Source organism: Miniopterus natalensis, chromosome 8 (assembly GCF_054644295.1).
Source record: "Miniopterus natalensis isolate mMinNat1 chromosome 8, mMinNat1.hap1, whole genome shotgun sequence".
NCBI classification, from domain to species: Eukaryota; Metazoa; Chordata; class Mammalia; order Chiroptera; family Miniopteridae; genus Miniopterus; species Miniopterus natalensis.
In genome coordinates, this window is record NC_142088.1 from 30295032 (window position 1) to 30316972 (window position 21941).

General features: G+C 38.8%; 1 protein-coding gene across 1 annotated transcript; it reads left to right on the forward strand.

Annotated features, from left to right (window-relative positions):
• The first annotated feature begins 45 nt into the window (after positions 1 to 45).
• On the forward strand, positions 46 to 20949 carry SLC40A1 (solute carrier family 40 member 1). Its single transcript, XM_087819714.1, has 8 exons — positions 46 to 323; positions 741 to 808; positions 5820 to 5979; positions 7932 to 8047; positions 9123 to 9249; positions 15795 to 16040; positions 16791 to 17444; positions 19351 to 20949. The coding sequence occupies exons 1-8, from the start codon at positions 281 to 283 to the stop codon at positions 19662 to 19664; spliced, it is 1728 nt and encodes a 575-aa protein (XP_087675840.1). The 5' UTR covers positions 46 to 280; the 3' UTR covers positions 19665 to 20949.
• The last annotated feature ends 992 nt before the right edge of the window (positions 20950 to 21941 follow it).

The window sequence follows — 21941 nt, forward strand, 5'->3', positions numbered from 1 at the left end:
GGCGGCGGCGGCACAGGGGCGCTGACCCTTCGCTCCGGGGCTCGGCGAGCCTCCCCCCTCGCATAAGGCTTTGCCTTTCCAACTTCAGCTACAGTGTTAGCTAAGTTCGGAAGGGAGACCCCAGAAGACCCCCGGCCCTTCCCGCCGCTCCTGGCCGCGGTCGTCGTCGGGTCCCTGCGCACCTGGCTGTGGCGCCCGGCGGTGCTCCCGGCTCCTCGCACTCCTGTGAACACGCTCCTCACCAGCGGCGGCGGGTCAGCGAGCGGGGGCGCCCGGGGTCATGACCGGGGCGAGCGCGCCACGCCGCGCGGGAGGATGCTGCGGTGAGCGGACGGCGGCGCGGGGCGCGCGCGGGGCGCGGGCGGGGGCGCGGCGGCCGCGGCTGTGCGGCTCGCGGGACGCGCCGCTGGCTGGGCGTTGAGGGGGAGGCGAGGTTCAGGCGTGCGAAGGGGGCTTGTGAGGACTGAGCGGCCTGGGCGCTTGCGTTGCCTCGTTTAAAAAGATGGAGCCGAGGAAGGGTGCCAGAGCTTTCCCCACTGTGTGTGAAGTTGTGCAGTGCTGGCCAGTGGGTCGTGCCGAGTGGGAGTGAGTGTCGGCTTGGTAAAATGTACGTGGCTTACCCCACAAAATGGTTTTTAGTAGTCATGTTTAACTGTCACGTTAAATGTATACAAATTCCAACCTTGTCTTACTCCAGTGACAAAATATGCTTTTGATCTTCGGCCCCTGTGTCTTTGCAGGATCCTTAACGAGCTACCTGACCTCCGCAAAATTCCTTCTCTACCTTGGACATTTTTTGTCCACTTGGGTAAGTGAGCGTATACAGTAAATCTTACAACATACTTTCACAATTTCTTGTTTCCTTTGACTTGGGCCAGTTGTTTTACGCCATCTTCCAGTTTTGTTATGCAGCTAAAGAAATAAATTATCCGAACGTAGGCTTTAATGAAAAGCTTTTTTTTTCACCAAGGGTATTTTCTCATAGGTGTTAGTAAATACTATTTAATTATCAGGTTATTACACTTTATGTAGATTGGCAACTATCCAAAGGCAGCATTAACTAGGACAGTAATATTTGCATTGTTTGTAAACAGTATTTTGCATTATTAGGCCTAGTAAATGGTAATATTTGCTGCTAAGAATGAATGGATGTCTCATATACCTTCTCTTCTTTCATATTCTAAGATATTTCTGTATTTTCTTTTTTAAAAAAATATATCTTTATTGATTTCAGAGAGAGGAAGGGAGAGGGAGAGAGAGAGATAGAAACATCAATGATGAGAGTCATTGATCGACCGCCTCCTGCACGCCCCCAACTGAGGATCGAGCCCGCAACCCAGGCATGTGCCCTGACCAGGAATCGAACCCCTATCGCCTGGATCCCAGGTCGACGCTCAACCGCTGAGCTACGCCCAGCTGGGCTGTATTTTCTTTTGTTAAATTTTTAAGTTTCAGCATATTGCACTATGAAAATACAGTAGAATAGTAGAGTGACTGACAGGCTAAAAATAGCATCCTAAGTTAATTTAAATAAAATTGACCCCCAGAACAAATATCTGAGTGATGAAAATTCTGATCTTTAAAAGTGTTACCTGTAGGTAGATATGTGTAGGCCATCTCAGGCTACCTTGAAACCATCATGCAATAAAAATCATCAACTGATTCATAATTCTTCCTCTGACTTCCTCTGTGGTCTTGGAAGGGTCCCAGTATTTCTGTGGGCCTGGGTTCTTTCATCAACCCCCTGCAAAAGAAAAGAATAATCCCAAAAGGATGTTGGATGTGTGTTTAATTAATGATTATACTCTTTAAAATTAAACAATTGTTCTTATTGTTTAAAAGCAGTAAATCTGAGTATATTCTAGTCATGCCTCATATGTGATATTTAATTAAAAACAACCATAAGTAAGGAGAAAGGATTTTGAGAGAAAATTTTGTGAATGTTGCTTTCTTTTTAAATTGGAAACTTGTATTGAATCATTCTTAAGACATGAATGTACACTATTGTATGAGGAAATCTGTACCCCCTGCCCTTAGGAAATTCTTACGCTAGGTTATCAGCTCTTTAAGAAATAGCAATTCACAGATGGCCCTTTTAGGAAGGCAGGCTCCTACCTTCTCAGAGGCTTAGACAGGGATGACTGCAAATACAGGTAAACAAAGTGGAATTGGCATGAGTTTGTTTCATTTCCAGTAGCTGATGATTCTAAGTAGAAGTCTAGTGAAACCACTCTCAATTAATGTAAATCAGTAGTTTGTTTTTCCAATTTAATTCAGTAAGTATTAAAAAAACAATAAGTAAAAAAACAGTAAGTGATGGAGAATCTGAAATTCTTATCTTGTGGTCTGAACCTATATATTAGAGCCACAATGTGTGTCACTTCCAAATACTGATAAGTTTAGGGTTTATGTGATATTTTGTTAATGGGTTGAGAGGTCAGATTTGCCAAAAGAGTGTTACTGTGGTTTTTTCCTGAGGAATTTTTGTCATGTTAATGAAAAGTCCCACTGTAAAGTGACAGAAGTTTATACCAATTTTACAAGTAAGTTGAGCAAAGGGAGTTCTTGTGGGGAAGATGTATTTAAAAAAACAAACAAAAACCCCAGCAACTACAATCATATAAGGTTTAGAGGATTTTTACTTTTCACTGCAAAGGACTGCAGAAGAGGAGTGTTGTCTAACTCTAAATAATTTTACCTTTTGATTTTTGTATCCTCTTTGACATCCTGCCTGATTTTATTACAACATAACGTGTGCTTATGTATATGCATCTATCTATCTATTCCCCTGCCAACGCTCCCAAACCATGGTTTCCTATACACTGAACATGAAGTGTTAGAGTAGATTATATGAGGTTAGATTTGTATAGGGTTGAATGCTTTTTATTTCTTACTTCATTTCTATCTGCCAGTGGGTCTACACGTTTTACTCTATACTATCAGAACACAAAGTACTGTAAGAAGTGGATTCTGTCCAGGAACTTTTAATATAGTTTAGTATGGGCTTTAAAAACTGTAGTAACAAAAAGATAACTTATAGTATAAGGCAGTGAAAACAGTCTCTGTTTATAGCCCAGATGTCTGCATGGCTCCAGTCCTCACTTCCTTCAGGTCCCTGCTCATCAAGGTCTCTCTCACTGCTTCATGCAAAAGGCCACCTTCCAACCCCATCCTACTTTATTTTTTTGTCATTGCATTTACACTGCTTGTTCTATTCTAGATTTATTTTTGGTCTGTGCTCACTGGGATGCAAGCTGCATGAAAGCACGGACCTTGATTTTCATGCGCAGCTGAATTTCTAGTGCCTTCATAGTAGCCTCTCAAGGATTAAGTAGATGAATGACAGATATTCAGTTGGTCTTCGGCTCTTAGTCTACTGGGTGTAGATGGACATGTAATCAAATCATCAAAGTGTAATAAGAGCTTATGGGAGGGCAGGAAATGGACATAAGGAAGGAATGGGTGGGCTTGCAATTGCACTTGGTGAACATTTACTTAGAGTTTAACCGATTTGAGGGATTTGTGAGCATAGAATCTGTTGTCTCTTAAAACCAAAAGCCTTTGGAAATTGGAGTAACTAGAGCAATTTTATTCCTTTCCATCAAGGAAGTGGCATGCCCTACAGCAAAAAGCAAGAGAGAAAATTTTCACTTAATAGCACTTGTTTTGATGCTCTAGAGGAATCTAAAACAAATTCCTTTGGAAAAATGATAGCAGTAGAAAGACAAAGAAGCAATAGCAGTAGGATAATATTTCATACTCTTTAGGTTAAAAAAGAGGAAATTCACTCATGGAGGCAACCTATCATTTGGAGAGCATGTATGTGTTTTAGTATTTTCCTTGGGAGCTACTCAGAGGAGTGGAGGTTAGAATCAGGTACCTCATTTTTATTGACATCTTTATCTTAATATATGAGATTGTCTTTTTTATTGGTTTCAAACAAATTGTATGTGTATGGTACATTTTTAAACATTTAGTACAGTTGTATTTGAACTCTACCAATTCCTACTCAAGTGGAAAAATTTTTTTATGATCAAAGCAAACTTGAAAAAATAGCTCTCTCAAATATTCATCATGGTACAGATTAATTCTCAAACTTCTTGAACATTTGAAAACAAATCTAATGTACTAGAACAGTAGAGTTAATTAATCAGTCTAGGTTTTTGCCACCTATTCTTTATTCACTCATTCACAACTGGGATCCACTCCATATCCACCCCTTTGTTGACTCCACAGTTGTTTGTTATACGTCTACTCCAGGCCATGCACTGTGCTGAGGGCTGAAAGGGCAGAAGGTTCTAGAGCTCATCTTTCAGACTATCAGGTGATAATCAGTTTTTCAAACATGGTGCTTCCAGTGTGTGTTTGTTTTAGTGTTTACTTGACTATATCCAGTCTACCCTCTAAGGCCCAAGTCATATGTTAACTTTGAATCATGACTCTAATTTATGTTCATAATCCTCTACACTAAGGTTTCTCTACCTTGGAACTATTGACATCTTGGGCTGAGTAATTCTTTGTTGTGGGGGACTGTCCTGTGCATTGTAGATGCCAGTAATTGGACCCCCTCCCCCGAGTTGTGACAAGCCAAAACAGCTCCAGACATTGCCAGGTGATCCCTGAAGGGCAAAATCAACCCCCACTTAAAAAATACTGGTGTACATGAAATTTATTGTAAACCAGTGCTACTGTGCATGTGCATCAATTTAAGCTTTAAATGCATAAGATTGTGGTTTTGACTTCATTAAAATTTTAAACTCACTTGACATACCAGGATAATACTTTACTCCTGGTCGTTAAATTTATCAGAACAATGTTAACAGATTTGGGAAAGAACTAGGAGTGTAAGTACTTCCATATATGGTCAAATCCATAAGGAATCTAGCCTGAAAATTTAGTTTCCTGTAGTGATTTCCAGGGATAGGTTATGATAGAACAGTGTTGTCTTATTTTATGTTAATCTATTAGTCAGGAATGGAGCCTAAAATCTCATAATAAGGCCCATTATAGATTTCTTATACATTAATTTACCTAACTCATTTAAAAGTTTGTCATTCCACATTTTGCAGTAGTGAATTCCTTAATTCCCTATATGCTCTGGAATGAAAAAATAAGTTATTTTTCCCCCTTTCAAAACCAATCTGTATTAAAATGTAAAAATGGCTACTTGATATGCATTTATTTCTGATATCTTCTTTCATTCAGTGCCAGAATTTGCCCATATAAATTTCAGCCTTCTGGTTGCCCTGCTGTATTATGACTTTGAAATTTGTTTGTGAGATAGAGCATAGATTTTAGAATATTAGAGGTAAAAGAGGCTTTAGAGATCACATAGTCCGTTCTTATCATTTGACAAACTAGGAAACTGTTTTTTTTCCCCTTTTTTTTTGGCATTCAAGGCATACTAATGTTTATTAACTCTACTGTAGCTTCATTCTGTTTCAGCAGCAAACTACTTCAGGATAGGTAAATTCCAGGCTCAGTTAGAACCTGACACACAAGGAAACAAGGTTTTATCTTAAAACTTCTGGGGTTTGGAAACTGCTTTTTTTACTAGAATGAAAAGGACTTTGGGTATTTTCATTAGTATCATGCTTTTTCAGGCTTACGTAGCCCTTGAGCAAGAATATTTTCCATTGTGCCAGCATGAACAGTGCTGGCATTGACACCTGACCAGTATTTAGTCCATAGAGGAATTGACCTTGAAAAACGCACGATGTAGCCAGAAAGTGTCCGTTTGATAAGGAAGCAATTTCCTGAGTATAACTGACTGGAAACTAAACTATTTCAGCCAAACATTTTCTCTTCTCTTATTCAAGGGAGATCGAATGTGGCACTTTGCTGTATCTGTGTTTCTGGTGGAGCTCTACGGAAACAGCCTCCTCTTGACCGCAGTCTATGGGCTGGTGGTGGCAGGGTCCGTTCTGGTCCTAGGAGCCATCATTGGTGACTGGGTGGATAAGAATGCCAGGCTTAAAGGTGAGTGTTGTTATAGCTGTGCCTTTGCATTCATGGGACCGGTGCCCGAGCTATAGAGAAACCACTGTGGCTCATCCACTGCAGGCCTGAAGGCCACACTGCGTGATGGGAGGTTGGTGGCAGCGCCTCTGCCTGGAGGGCTGTGGGCTCCTGCACAAGGTTAGGATGACAGAATATTGAGCTTATAGATTTTCGGGGGGATCTTTGGCTATTCATAAATTGCAGGTGTTAATGATTAACAACATAGCACGTTTCTGAGAACCAGGTTAAACATTGAAAGTTTGCTTGACTCTGGCGTTCTTTCTAACCATGACTTACACTGGAGCCTTTTTAGTGTGAGGTTCCTGGGTCAGCTTTAACATGTATCCTCAGTAGGGTTACTGTCTCTAACATAGACGTTGTATGTAGGGGAATTAAAAACTAAAGATTCAAGAGAGAATATCTGAGTTTGGATCAGAGAGAGCTGAATTATACATTTTTGAAGGAAAAGAAGAAATAATAATATATTCACATTTACTCTAGAGTATTAATATTGAAACCTTCAGTTTTATTTCAGAAAGAGAGATTGAGCAGTCAGTTATTCAGACTAATAGGGCAAAGTTTTCCTGAATTGCTCATTATACATAGGAGCATAGAAACATTCTACATAGAGATGTTTAACCTTATGATTGTTGAGCACTGAAATCGTAGGTTAGAGAGAATGTTGAGTTGGAGGAAAGTGCGGTGGGCTAGCAGTCTTCCTCTTGGATCCATGTAATCAACTTATATGTCACCCTCCATGAAAATCTTCTCTGATGTCTCTAGGCTGAGTTAACCATTTCTTCCTCTGTTCTCCCATCAGGCTTAGTTAATACCTGTGCTATTCTACTTATACTCTGATAATTATCTGTTCACATGTCTGTTCTTCCTCTAGCCTATGAGGTACTGCAAGCTAAGAACCTCATTCAGTTGCTATTTAATCCTTGTGCAATAAGTGAATGCATCAATGAATGAGTTATGTGTTGGGATTTTATTTCAAACTAATCTCAAAAAGAGTTTGTTTGTTTTTTTCTTGAGGCTTTGATATGACCCTTCCAAGCCACAGTGAGCTTTACTGTCCTTAAAGACAAAAGCTGTAATTATACCTTACATATACAACTCTTTATGTTTTCCAAAGTGCTTTAATAAGTATTTTATTTGAGCATCGTAATGACTCTAAGTAAAGAAGGCAGGTATGTACTGGCATCCTCAACTTACAGACACAGACAGGTATCCTGTCATAGGTCCTGTACTCTAGTAGGTGGCAGAGAAAAGACTATAAGATGTCCTTACCTGTATACTTACCTGTCCTTACTCCAGCACTTTATCTACTTGGGTGCCTCAGTCTAAGAAAGTTGGCATTTTCTGTGAGGAAAGGTGTAGCTTAGAATATAATAACAATGATAAACAGTGTTAGATGCCAAAAGAAACACTGCAGCTTTATTCCTGACAAATTTTTACATGTCTCTTCTATCTATCTGTTCTACCTTATCAGATTCAGCCTGAGAGTAGGAGGTTACGATTCCGTGACCTCTTCCTTAACCTCCTTCATCATTTCCTACATGTTCTTATTTTAGCTTAAGCAGCAAAGAGGTGAGAGGTGGATCTTGTCTGTGTAATATAGTTCTGTTTATGATAGTAAACTTCTATGAGAATAAACTAAGTGAAAATGTGGCGGTTATGAATGGTTTCAACTAACAGAAAAAAGTAATGGGGACTTCATCATTCTGCCTGCAGGTTTTAGTGGTAGGGTATGATTTGGTAGGTTGTCCTGTGAATAGCTGAGGCAGGATTTACTTCAGTAATTTTTAAATTTTATTTCCTGCAGTAATTTGCATATGCATTATATAGTAGAACACTGATGTGTGGATAAAAACAGCCCCATTGAGACATTTTGGTGTAGTGTTTAGTGAACACTTTGTTTCTCTGTACAGTGGCCCAGACGTCGCTGGTGATACAGAATGTTTCGGTCATCCTGTGTGGCATTATCCTGATGATGGTTTTCTTACATAAAGACGAGCTTCTGACCATGTACCATGGATGGGTTCTTGTAAGTTCTCAGTGAGATTCTTGATGGCAGAAAATTGAACTTCTGGTAGTGGTAAAAGATGAAAACCCTTTGAGGCTAGGGAGTATCTTTTTTCAAATGGGACCTTTTAATATTGATCTTTGTGTCTATGTTAATATCCTCCCAATTTTTTGTTTTGTTTAGTTTTTGGGGTTTTTTGTTGTTGTTTTTGCCTGAAACAGGTACTCATTAAGAGTTGTTTGAATTTAAATTTTGTCCTATTGTGTTTTTTTTCTATTTGTTTTCAACAGCATGTCTAAGAGTTTATTGTATAACTCAGTTGTTAGTTTTCAGCTCATTAGTATTAACCTGTAATTTGCTCACAGTACATAAGAACTATTATCTATATATAAATATATATATTTTAATCAGTCATGATTGTATTCTTCCAATAAATGACTGTGTACTTTTTTGGGGGGGACATGGACTAGTTAGTTTCTCACACTATGATTTTATGATAGCTTTATGGAAAAGAGAGACATAGGGTATGGTAGAAAATAATGGATTTGATGTCACTATTGACTCTTATGTATATTTGGATTGATATTGTAGAGTGTCAAAGCCAGATATGACGGTAGAAATCTTGGAGTCTATGTCTTTCATTTTGTTGATGTAAAAACTAAGACAAAATTGACATAGCTGATTGCCCACTGTTATGCAACTAGAAAGTGTTCTAACTCTCTCTTAAATGCAGGTCTTCTCACTTGCCCTTTAATGTTTCTTCCAAAGGAGATATCTGTGGGGGAAACAGTAAAAACTATCCCTATGATACAGTTTATGATAATTGTCACATAAATATGCATATGACTATTATAATTTTCATATTATATGTACAACGGATGATACGAATTAGGAAGATACTATGCTCTTTAACTTGACCATGGGGATCTATTGTTTCATAGGTACAAGGCAAAATGATTGGTTATAAATGAAATTAAAATCAAAGTTTGATTATTATGCCACCAAAGACCATTTTAAAGCACATTGCATGCTAAGGTATAGCTTCAGTGTGATAGCACTGACATTTTTAATTCAACTTTTCCCTGTAATTCCTTAGACTTCCTGCTACATCTTGATCATCACTATTGCAAACATTGCAAATCTGGCCAGTACTGCTACTGCAATCACAATCCAAAGGGACTGGATTGTCGTTGTTGCAGGAGAAGACAGAAGCAAATTAGCAGGTAATTTGGTTTTCTCTTTCAACTAAATGGATTATATTAGGATTTACTTTTAATCGGTAATAAATAGGACTATAAGCCTTTTTTTTTTCTTCTGGGTATTTTTTTAAGGACAATAAATCGAAAGCATAGTCTTTTTCTTACCACATTATCAGTCTCCGTGCAAAGATTTATCTCAATGCTATAAAGTTAATTTATAGGATAGTGAACTTTTTTATTGTATGCAAACCTGGCAAAAGGAAGAACATTTCTTTTGAGCTGTTTCTTTTTAAAAAGTTTTGTTAACTGTTTCTGAATGTTTACTTAAGACTTAGAAGAGTGAATTTCACATGGGGTCTTATTGGTCATACTATGGATATTATTAACTGTACTTATCAGTCATACTATGGATATTATTTTTCTCCAAACCAAATGGAAATAGCTTAATTCTAGGGGAGATTTTGTAAGTTAATTCATTCTACTTTAAAGTTATAATCTATAACTTTTATAACTACATTATGTATGATGTAGTGTAATTGCTGTTACAAATACTAAAGAAATAAAGGAGAGAATGCAGTTTTTAAGAAGCTTACAATCTTAGTTCATTGGAAAACATATACAAGAGGCCCAAGAGAGACTGAGGAATGCTTACAAAGCTTCATGCCCTGTTACATCAGTATCACTTGGGCTCAGAATAACCTACCTCACTCAACATTCCCTACCTGCCCCTCATGCAGCACAGAGACAACGATTGGATTGATAATTACACAAGGTAAAGAAAGAAGGCCAAACCTATCTACTGATCAGATCAGCTGAATCAACATTGAGATAATGTGGATCACAAACACATTGCCCAACCATCCTGACAGACAAGAAAAGCATTCCTCATGACTTAAATAGCTTTTCTAGGACACAGAAGGCAAGATTAGGTGCTGAGGTTAGCAAACAACTTTGACTGGACCATGTGTTTTTTTTAAAAAAAAAAGATAGAAAGGAGGTGGTGAGAGAAGGAACAAAATCTGTGGAAAGTCTAGAAGAAAAAGAATTTGCTTGAATCATCACTTTGCGGTAACAGAGTGGTACTTAAGTAAGAATGCCACGGTGATTTTAGAGGATGGTGTGTGCACAGGATGAATTCAGCACATGTGAATCTGTGCTGCATGAAATTCTCTCTGGAGCTAAAGTGGAGATTCTCATTGATTTTTCTTCCTGTGGTCATTTACTAATAGGAAATGATCCCATATCTCTTTTTGTCACATTGAACTATAAGATAAATCATCTTAACATACGAGTTTAGGTATGTAATACATGTCCATGTTTTAAAATTCGAAGGGCATAAAAGGATATATTATGAAAATAGATCATATATGTGTGTTGGAATATATCTTGGGGAAAAAATTGGCTTTGAAAATGATTTTCTTTCCCTCATGTGATTTTTTTAACTCATTTTGACTCTGAGGTCTGAGCAATCTGTAAAAACAAAAGTCTCGAGTAAAGACAAAGTTACTCAGAATCTTTAATTTTTTTCTAAGTATGTAAATAAATAAGTAAATTAAATAAATAATACATAACCTTGCGGGACCTTTGTGACTAGGCCGTGATGTCCCAGAATAACAACAATATATGACTGGCCATTTCTCAGCTATCTTTCTCTGTATCAGGAATTATTGCAGAGTGGAGGACTCTAGGCCACCTAGTCTATTTTCTAACCTTCTGGAGTTTCTCAAGTGTAAGGAAGGAAGTAAGCTGCCTGTTGAACTCTTGTCCACTGTGAGTTAGCTTTTGGTAAGTGGTGCTCATTCAGCCAGCAGTGGAGGTCAGTAGCCTAGTGAAGAAAAAACCTGCATGCTGTCTTTCCTCAAGTTTTAACCCCAGTACGGGTGTTAATTAGAAACCATGTTTCGAAACAGGATGCAAAAACTGTTTCAGTTCTGAGGGTCAGCAAGGGTCTAACCGGGGATTGTCGGTGCCATTTCTGCTTTAAGGCTGAATTAAAGAACAACAAAAAAGCAGGATAAAGGAAAAATAGATGGGAGACGGGAAAAGTACACGTAGAGGGGATTCCAGGTAGCTCCGAGGTTGTGTCTCTGTACACAGAGGGCCTACTCCAGGCAGGGATAATTTATGTGAATCCAATGATTTTTGAGGTTGCTAGCAAAGACTTCAAACCCAAGCAGAGCAGGGGTGGCTGAACCTGTGTGAATGTGGGTGCTCTGTGTGTGCATTGTGGGTCTGTGTGAGGGGGTGAAGGAGGGATGCGTGCATAAAGAGAAAAGATGAGCTGTATGCTAATTGCTCCCATTCCCTTATCCCATTGTTTATTTTTATTGTTGACAGTATTACAGAGATTTTGTCCCACTCCTCTTGCCCCCTCCACCCCAGGCCTTCACCACACTAATGTCTGTGTCCGTGGGCTGTGCATATATGCATATAAATTATTTGGTTAATCTCTTCCGGTCCCCACCACACACCCCTCCCCTCTGAGATCTGTCAGTCTTGATTTCAGAGTAGGTTTTAAAGTTGGAAGTTGTATCACTTCGAGTAAAGACAGGAGAAAATGTCTGTAGAAGGTTGTAAAGTTTTAGAATTTCAGTGGCCTCAGGCTAAAATATAGCTGTTACCTTGTAGTTTAGACAGCTTCAGAAAAGGTATTGTTTTTCACATACTGTTAATTAATCTGTTAACCAATTTGCCTAGGCACTTGATTTAGTGTTTCATTGAAACATTCCCTTGTGCCCGTCAAACCTGTTTAAAACTCACTTCCTTTTCACAGACTTTTTGCTCCATCTGTTGTTTTATTTCCTTTCCTATTTACTTTGTTAATCACTATTTATTAATAGCTTCTGAGGTTTTTCTTGTCCACCATTCTAGAGAAACATCTGCTGGTTAGCGTGATCAAGTATGGCAGATAAATTTTGTGTTTGAACACTATTGACTAAAAATTGATTTCGTATTTGATGGATACAGACCTGCTGGCTGCTATTTGCTCAGCAGATCTGCTATTTTAAATTATTATTCTATGAGATGTAATATACCCTTTATAATAGCAGGCAGTTATTTAATGTCATGTTCTGTGTCACAGCTGCTGAAAACAGTTAAATTGGTTTTAAATGAGCACACATTTATCTGTTTGCATAGAATTTGTAAAAAGGGTATGTTTGCACATTCAGATGACTAATTTTTCTCTAGCCTATTACCAGTGAAATGATTAGGTCTTTCAAAAAATATATTATTTAATTCACTCTGCTTCAGAAAAACATAAGCTATCTTCTAAATTACACCTAAACATTATTAAGTTCCTAAATCTAATGTAAGAGATAGAAATTGGTCGCATGAAGAAGTTTCATGAGCACTTGAAAACTGAGATAGTGAAAGAGCCACAAGTAATTGTAACTCAATTAATTTTGTTGTTATTTTGGGGCTTTCAGATCCCAAGTGTCTCTTTCCATTAGTACTTGATTTTGGGATTCAAATTATTGAGTTACTTCGATCAATTCTACATTTTTCTGTTAGCATATGAGTTGGAAATTCATTAGTGGGGGGCAGATGGAAGTTGAGTGAAGCCTCTGTTAAAATGGTAATGTAGGAGATCAATGAAAACTGCCTTGGCCTCTCCAGCGAAAGGTGAAATGTGTCAAAGTTCTCCTGTTATCATATAAGCATTATACACTCATAGGACTAATTGGAAGGTAATTTAGGACCAGGAAGAACTAGAGAAGGAATGAAGGCAGTTTTCTGTTAATGTACTTTTAGTCACGTATTGCTTTTTCCATAAAAAGCAATGTTGATAGGACTTGCATGTTGATAGGACTTGCCTCATTACCTTTCACTTGGTGAGAGAGAGGAGACAGTAGGTCATTTTCTTGACTTCCCCTCCTTTATTCATCTTGTCCTCTACTCAGCGGTCTGTGTCCATGGTCACACCCCAGACCTGTCATCACCACTAAACTCTCCCCTTCCATAGTCTCAGTCTTAGGCATCCATGTCTTGAACTACCACCTATTTTCCCAGCTCACTCTTCCCCAATGGCCCTCTAACCTGGTTGTTAGCTACAAGTCGTTAATTCCACTGCGTCTTCACTGTTTATGAGCCCTCTTGTCTCCCTTGCTTACCCAGCTTAAATTCCAAGGTCAGTGGTTCTGGCCACATGATCGTCAGCTCGCTTGGCCTTTTCTCCTCTTGTCACTTTCCTTTTGTAAGACCCTGGTTAAATCCGCCTCTCCACAGGGGAACATGGAGAACACACACCACCTTGCTCACTGCTCTTACTTAAAGGTCATGGCCACTGGGTTCAAGTTGGCTGTTTCATGCTGCCAGATGATCGTACTATTTTCTCTGTTCCTTTCCTTCTCCCCCTTTCCTAAAAATCTACTTCATTCCTTTGTCGGCATGGATTCAGCACCTCCTCTCCCATTCTCACTTGCTTTGTGTTTTACTGGGAAAATGAAAGGAATGAGAAGAGAACTTCCATGTGCTCCCAACATCACATTGCTTTTTCTATCTGTACTCGAAGCCATGTATGTGGCCTGTGCTCTTGTTGCTAATGATGAATTGTTTGTGCTCCTATCTAAGAACAACTCTCCCACCTGTACCATAGATTTACATTCTGTACCTTGTCATCTACTGTGTCATTCCCATTATAGTATAGAAACACGCTATAATTTTTCTCTTCTTAAATATCCCTGTCTTTACCCACCTACCACCCCATTTCTTTGTTCTCTTCAGTGAAACTTAACAGAAAGAGATGTCTTTGCTCACTCTTTCCAGTCCCTGCCCTTGGTCAGGGCCTTATTCCATAATGCCAGGGGAGCAACATTTACATTGTGAATGCTGGCCATGCCACTCACTCATTGTAACATACATGGTGTCCCCTGGAGTTGGCATCAGTCTCTTAAACCAACTTCAACCAAGCATCTGTCCTTTCTGCTCTAGCAGAACTGCTCCTTTGGAAGTCCTCATTACCTTCCATGTGACCAGTCCGGAGCATCTTCTCAGTGCTCATTTCCTGACTTAGCAGCCCTTTCCAGTCAATTACTCCCTTATCTTGGAAACACTGTTACGTTTTAGCTTCTAGGATGCCATGCTCTCCTGGTCTTTCTCCTCTTTGGCTAGTTCCTCCTCATCTTCCTGACCTCCAAAAAGTTGCATGCTCAGGACTCAGTTTTCAGACCCTTTCTCTTCTTGATCTACACTCACTCCCATGATGATCTCATCTAGTCTCATTACATTTAAAACCTACCAGCTGATGACTTGCAAAATAGCGTATACTCTTCCCTGAAACCAAACTCTGCCTCATGTGGCCTCTTGAATGTCAGTGGAACTATCAGAATCAAAATCTCTAGAACCAAATGTTTGTTCTTTTGCCCCAAACCTAACTCTTCTGAAGTCTTTCCCCTTTCTCAGTTAAGTGACAACTCTGTCTTCCCAGGAGCTGCTCAGGAAAAAAGATTTAGAGCCATTCCTAATTCCTCTCTTTCTGTCATACAACATATCTAATCTTTTTGCAAGTCTTCGAGATTTTACCTGTATAGTACATCCAGTGTCTGTTTCTCCATCTTCATTTTTATATCCTGGTCCATGCTGCCATCATCTCCCATTTGTCTCCTTGCCTCTATTCTTGTCTGACGTACCCTTCATTCTTACTCTGCAGTCTTTTCTCAGCACAGCAGCTAAAGGGCACCTTTAAAACTATGTCAGACTGCACCATTTCTTTGACAATAAGCTTCCAATGGTTTCATTCTGTGTAAAAGTTATTTCCATGTAATGTCACAAGAACCTTACATGAGTGGGCCAGTCTGCCCTCTCTCTCTGACCTCATCTTTTCCTATCCTTTCCCTTTCTTACTCTGCTCCAGTCCTACTGGCCTCCTTGCTGTTCCTCTAACAAACACTCTGGCATGCTCCTCTCGCCCCAGGACTTTTGTGCTCCCCTTGGTTTGGGATTCTTTTTTCACCAAAGTCCGCATGACTCACTGTTTTGTTTGCCGCTACTTCCTGTCTTTGCTGCGATGCTCCCTCTTTTTCATTGAGCTCTTCCCTGACCTTGCCGTGTTTAAAACTAAAGTGTCCCTTTTTCCCTGAGCGACCTCCATGCCCCATTTCTGCTTTCTTTTTCACCATAATACTTAATGACCATCTGATGTACTATGTATTTGTAGGCTTGCCAATTTATTGTCTTTCTTTCCCCATGGGAATGTAAACTCCATGAAGACAGAAGGATATTCTTCATTTTCTTTATAGTGCTAAATGGTGCCCAGCTCATAATAGGCATTTAATAAATGTTTGTTGAAAATAAAATGAATGCAGAGTCACAATTGTATTCATCTTAAAAGCTGATCTTAGACTGTTTTATACAATCCCAAGGGAATTATGACTTTTGAGGAAAATATATTATGACTTGATCCAAACAACAAATAACTTTCTAAGAAAATGGTTATGGTTTGCTCATAGAGTGCTTTTAGAAATTTATGTCAGGAATCTACACGCTTGGTCTCTGAATTTGTATTATGTAAGTGGCAGTCTCTCCCATAGGTTTACACACTTATCTGCATCTTTCACCTACCTCTGTAGATATGAATGCTACAGTTCGAAGGATTGACCAGTTAACCAACATCTTGGCTCCCATGGCTGTTGGCCAGATTATGACATTTGGCTCTGCGGTCATTGGCTGTGGTTTCATTTCTGGATGGAATTTGGTGTCCATGTGTGTGGAGTACTTTCTGCTCTGGAAGGTTTACCAGAAAACCCCTGCTTTAGCTGTGAAAGCAACTCTTAAAGTAGAAGAAGCTGAGTTGAAACAGCTGAATTTACACAAAGGTAAATTCAACACAATGATCAATTCTTTTATTCTGATATCCAGACCTTAAATGTTGGTGAAGACCAAAGTGTTTTGAATTTATATCAGATTTTATTACCACCGAAGGCCTACGTGAGGCTAAATATATCACTTTGGTAGGTAAAAAAACCCCAGGTTTTTGAGGGTCTGAGGAAGGACTCTGGGACCTCAAAGGGTTGGAATGGGACCCCTGACCCTTTTCCTTAATGTGAGTAGTAGACACAGAGGGGCAGTTAATTGGGGGGGGTGGCTAGGAAGAATTAAGCTATAGGAATGGGAAGAAAAATGAGAACAACAATTCTTAGGAGTTAAGTGCCATTTGAGGTGATTTGTAAGGCAGTGGAAGGGAGTGAGGACATGAAGGTGGATCTTTCCCAAGAAGAGGAAGATGGGCTTTTGGACAAATGGAATCTTAACAAGGCCCCAGAAAATAAGATGCTTTGTTTTTCTAGGCAATCATTGTATTTTGATCTGATGAGTTTTACTTTGGTGGGAGTATAATTTCAAAGAGCACGTGAGCAATTGAAGTCAATAGTATTTTGTTTATTTAATGTAGTTGCTACTTGGAGACTGTTTCTTGGCTGTAATTCTTAGATTAGAAAAAAAAAAAAACATATTGTAGTAGCCAAGGGTACCAAGGGGGAGGGAAAGAGAAGAAAAAATACCATGTAAAATAATTGGCTGCTTTCCCCATGCCCTCTCCTCTAAATAATGATGTACTTTATTAACAGAAACTGAGCCAAAATCCTTGGAGGGAACTCATCTAATGGGTGACAAAGACCCTAACATCCATGAGCTTGAACATGAGCAAGATGCAAGCTGTGCCTCCCAGATGGCTGAGCCCTTCCGCACCTTCCGAGATGGATGGGTCTCCTATTACAATCAGCCAGTGTTTCTGGCAGGCATGGGTCTTGCTTTCCTCTATATGACTGTCCTGGGCTTTGATTGCATCACTACAGGGTATGCCTACACTCAGGGGCTGAGTGGGTCCATCCTTAGTATTTTGATGGGAGCATCAGCCATAACTGGAATAATGGGAACTGTGGCTTTTACTTGGCTACGTCGAAAATGTGGCCTGGTTCGGACAGGTCTGATCTCAGGATTTGCACAGCTTTCCTGTTTGATCTTGTGTGCGATCTCCGTGTTCATGCCTGGAAGCCCTTTGGACTTGTCTGTTTCTCCTTTTAAAGACATCCGTTCTAGGTTCATTCAAGCAGAGCCACTGTCCACAATGCCTACAGACTCACCTGAAACCATCTTTACAACTGAAATGCACATGTCAAACGGGTCTGTTTCTACTGATGTTGCCCTGGAGATGAATCTTACCTCTGAGTCCATAATCTCTGTCAGTCTGCTGTTTGCAGGCGTCATTGCTGCTAGAATTGGTAAGATATCTCCTTTTGTGTGTGAATGAACTAAAGTATCTTTTTGCAATATGGGTTCAGAGAATACAACAATATTCCCTGAACGTTAATTTAAGCAAAACCCACTGTTCATCCTATATATAATCCAGTCTTTTATTATGAAATTTTTATTTTATAGTTTAAAACATGGTATTTGCACTTTTATAAAAAATGATTGGAGCTTGAAAATTTTTTCTAAATATTTTAAGTATTACTCTTTTAAATAATATTTTTAAATTTATCTCTATTGTTGAAAGTATTACATATGTCCCCCTTTCCTCCCCATTGACCCCCTCCATCCCACTGCCAACCCCTCCCCAGGCCTTGCCCGAACTATTGTGTATCCATGGCTAAGTATGACTTTTTTAATGTTATTTAATTAACTTCTAAAAAGAGATTAGCTATGATAATTATATTGCCATTTGGTAATTTAGAGTTTATATTGCTATAACTCTACCAAAAGGACTATAATTTAGAGGCTATGTCTATGGTACATGGCAAAAAATAAGTTGGTACTTTTTTTTGGTTTAAATTTTTAAAAAAGACATGGTAGTTAGAAAAAATAATCTTTCCAAGGTCCTCTCTAGCTGATGTGTATTTATTGTACACTTTGCCAAACAAATGGATTTTATAGCCTTGGAAAGAAACATAATGTAAAGACTTCTTACAAGGCAAAATTTAAGTAATCATTAATAGAGTGCTGATGAATTATCTCGTCCTGAATTCATTCTTGAAATGAAACCGTATTTTTATCTTGTGATACAAGCAGTTTATTAATTTATCAAAGACATTAATATTCAAGTAAGACAGCTTTATTGCAGGGGCTTTAGAACCCAAGCAGTAAATGTAATAATGGTTTAAAGTTTCCTTACACTTTAACCATAACAATATATGGGTCAGTTCATTTTAAACTTGAAAAATACTAGTGCAGTCATACGCTGCTTAACGAGGGGGACACTTGCTGAGAAATGTGCTGGTAGGTGGTTTCGTTGTGTGAACATGGTAGAGCTCACTTACACAAACCTAGATGGCATAGCCTACGCTGTATGGTGTAGCCTGTTACTCCTGGGTTACAAGCCTGAACAGCATGTTACTGTGCAAAACAACACCAGATTAAATTAAGCACAAGAGAAAATGATGCAATCAGAGTTTTGGAAACTTGAGATATGTGAGGCTGCTGCCAGCATAACGCAACACGCTGTTTCACAGCAAACTTTTTTTTTTTTTAATACGTAGAAAGTACACTTTAAAATAAGGAGAAAAGGTAGGGTATAGTAAATACATAAACCAGTAACTCAGTCATTTATTATCATTATCGAGTATTGTGTACTGTGCATAATTGTATGTGCTATATTTTTTTATACATCTGGAAGTGCAGGAGATTTGTTTACACAGCATCACCACAAACGTGCAACACATAGTGCTACCACGTTACCATGGCGCTGGGCAACGGTCACTGGGCAATATGAAGTTTTCAGCTCTAGCATAACTGTATGGGACCACCGTTGGATATGCAGTTTGTCATTGGCCATAACATTGTTCGGCACATGACTGTACTTAACAGAGAATTATGTCTCTGATTTCAGAGTTTTGCTTTCATAGTATGAATAATCACAGAAAAACAGAATTAAGAAGTTTGTAGATTAGACTTATTTTTGTCTGGTGGCTATAAATATCATTTCTTAGAGCCACTAATAACCTGGTATTTATTAATGAAAAATAATTCTCTAAGGCAAGGCTATGATAAACATACATATGGTGACTTTAAAGTAATAGGGCTAAAATGTGTATTTTTCACATATCAACAGACTTTTAACCTATAAATCTGAAATATATGGCTATAAACTTTAGAGACTGACCATCTCTAAAAAAATATCTTTTATTATAGGTCTTTGGTCCTTTGATTTAACTGTGACACAGTTGCTGCAGGAGAATGTAATTGAATCTGAAAGAGGCATTATAAATGGTGTACAGAACTCCATGAACTATCTTCTTGATCTTCTGCATTTCATCATGGTCATCCTGGCTCCGAACCCTGAAGCTTTTGGCTTGCTTGTGTTGATTTCAGTCTCCTTTGTGGCAATGGGCCACATCATGTATTTCCGATTTGCCCAGAAAATTCTGGGCAACAAGCTTTTTGTCTGTGGTCCTGTTGAAAAAGAAGTTACGAATGAAAATGAAGCTAACACATCTGTTGTGTAATACAGTTAGCTGTTTTTATGCTTGTTACTAGATTATGTAGAGCACATGTGCTTATTTTTACTTCAGAATTCCAATAAATGGCTGGGCATCTCTCTCTGGTTTTACCACACCTGTATCTTGAGGGCTAAAAGCTATTTAGGAAACCTAAGTCAGCTGAATGAACTGGTTAACTTCCCTTACGTTAAGGATGGAAAAAAAGGTAGGAAAAGAGAAAATTTTAGACATGGAGACTAAATGCCAACACTGATTTTCCCTATTTCTCATGAGTAGATAAAATTTTACATAAGAGAGTGTGAATTAAGTTATTTTTGGGCAGATATTTTATTATCTGTACTAGAATTCAGATGTCAGTTTTCCCTAAAACTCACTCTTGTTCAAGTCTAGCTAATTTACTTTTTTTTGGTATTTTATTCTGTTATATTATAAAAACAAATTCTATGCCAAACATGAAGATTAAAGTTTGATAACCAGTATTATCCTTATTGATCCTATCAACCTTAACGGATTTGTATATGTGTGGAAAACAAAATATTTCACTAGAATTCTCTAATAGGGTTATGGTTTAACTTTAGAGACCACCTTGGTATTTTTACTATCAGTGCAAAATATTGTATTAGTATATGCAGCACTTTGTAAAATGGCTATCATGTAAGCTGCAGGTAGAAGCAAAGCTGCAGAGTAGATTTATAGCACAGTGCATGCACAGTAACTTCAATATGCCAATAGTTGGGCCACAGAAACTAGAAGCTGAAAGTCGCACAGAAGGGCAAAGATCTGCATTTAACTCCCGCCACACTCATTAATGATCTCTATGTTAGACTATGAGGGAGTCAGCTTTCTGCCTGGCAGGTTAACTATAGAAAGCAAGCCCACACTTGGGAAGGTTTTGTTTTGTCAATCTCTTGATTTAATTGAACACAGCGAGGTAGAGAATTTTTACTTTTACTGTTTTGTACCCGGGAGTTACTTTTGCCTAGTTGTAGAGCAAGACTGTTCCTAAATGTATTCCTTTTAAATGTCTCTGAAAAGAATGGAGGGGAAAAAATATGTTTGTATATATTTTTTAAAACTGTTTTACAAGTCCTTTTGCAACATGCCAGTACCAACATGGTACTTTGCCTTAACCGTTTATGCACTTTCATGGAGACTGCAATACGTTGCTATGAGCACTTTCTTAATCCTTATGGTTCAGTCTTTTTCTTCTTTTATGGTATGACATAATGAGTTGCTACGTTGTAAAATCTTTGTAAAATATTTCTATATAAAAATGTTTTTAAAATCCTGATTTCTTTGTCCTCAATTGTGTTCTTTAATTATTTAAAATTGCTTTTGTTACAGATCATGTGTTTTGGATAATGTATTTTTTTCTCTACAAAGGGCTACAGTTTCACAATGACTCACCATTTTTAGTGTTACCTCTAGTTTATGGTGGCTTGGGTAAAACTGTAGTAAACACGAGGCCCAGTACTGTTTCTTTGACTCTGACAAACCACATTAAGCTCCCCGAGTTCTATTTTCTCTTCTGTAAATTGAATATGGTAGTATAAAACCAACTCTGCATACCTCACAACTTTCCTTGTTGAGGCAAATCATATGGAAGCACTTTGTGGACTAGAAGATGACATGGTATTATATTATTAAAAGTTGATCCTAACTAATGACAGTTAAAATAGATTCCTGCTGATAGTCCAGAGAGAGAGAGTAGAGCCGCATTCTACATTCAACAAATGTTTACTGATTTATGCCCCAAATTTATGGCCCTGGGATGCAGCTATGACTCAGACATGGTTGATCAGAGGCTCCTTTTCTTTCCCCTAAAATTGGGAGCTTGGGAACTTTTAGCGTCACCCTGTAGCTACTAACCTGCTCGTGACTTTTGAACAGACTGCAGATGCCCCTGTTCGGCTGCTGACTTGAACAGGTCACTTGCTCTCTCCCACAGGGCCTGAGCTGGGGCTGGAGATCTGCCCTGAGTGTTTGTGGCTGTGACTGAGGGCCTGTGACCTTGTAAAATGAATAGAAACATATTAGCAAAGGAAGGTCTCGGCTCTAAATATGGGCATTTTGGCAGACTGTGGGCTTAGAGAGAGCGGGCCTGTGTAAGAGGAAGGAGCATGAAATTGCGGCGTTAATAGGAGTTTTCACAGCTGCCTCCTTTCTGCAGAATACTGTTCAGAGCAGGAAGAGGGAAGGGAAAGAATCTGCTGGGCTGGGCAGCCTTTGCTGTTTATTGCCGAAGGGCACAGAAGTAGGACGGGTGTGGATGATGAGGTGGGT

What these genes read in the sequence shown, in the direction of transcription:
- SLC40A1 (XM_087819714.1), top strand. Translation starts at nt 281, where the DNA reads ATGACCGGGGCGAGCGCGCCACGCCGCGCGGGAGGATGCTGCG. An exon ending in TAAGAATGCCAGGCTTAAAG is followed by an intron (nt 5,980 to 7,931) that starts GTGAGTGTTGTT and finishes TTCTCTGTACAG; the next exon opens with TGGCCCAGACGTCGCTGGTG. An exon ending in ACAGCTGAATTTACACAAAG is followed by an intron (nt 16,041 to 16,790) that starts GTAAATTCAACA and finishes CTTTATTAACAG; the next exon opens with AAACTGAGCCAAAATCCTTG.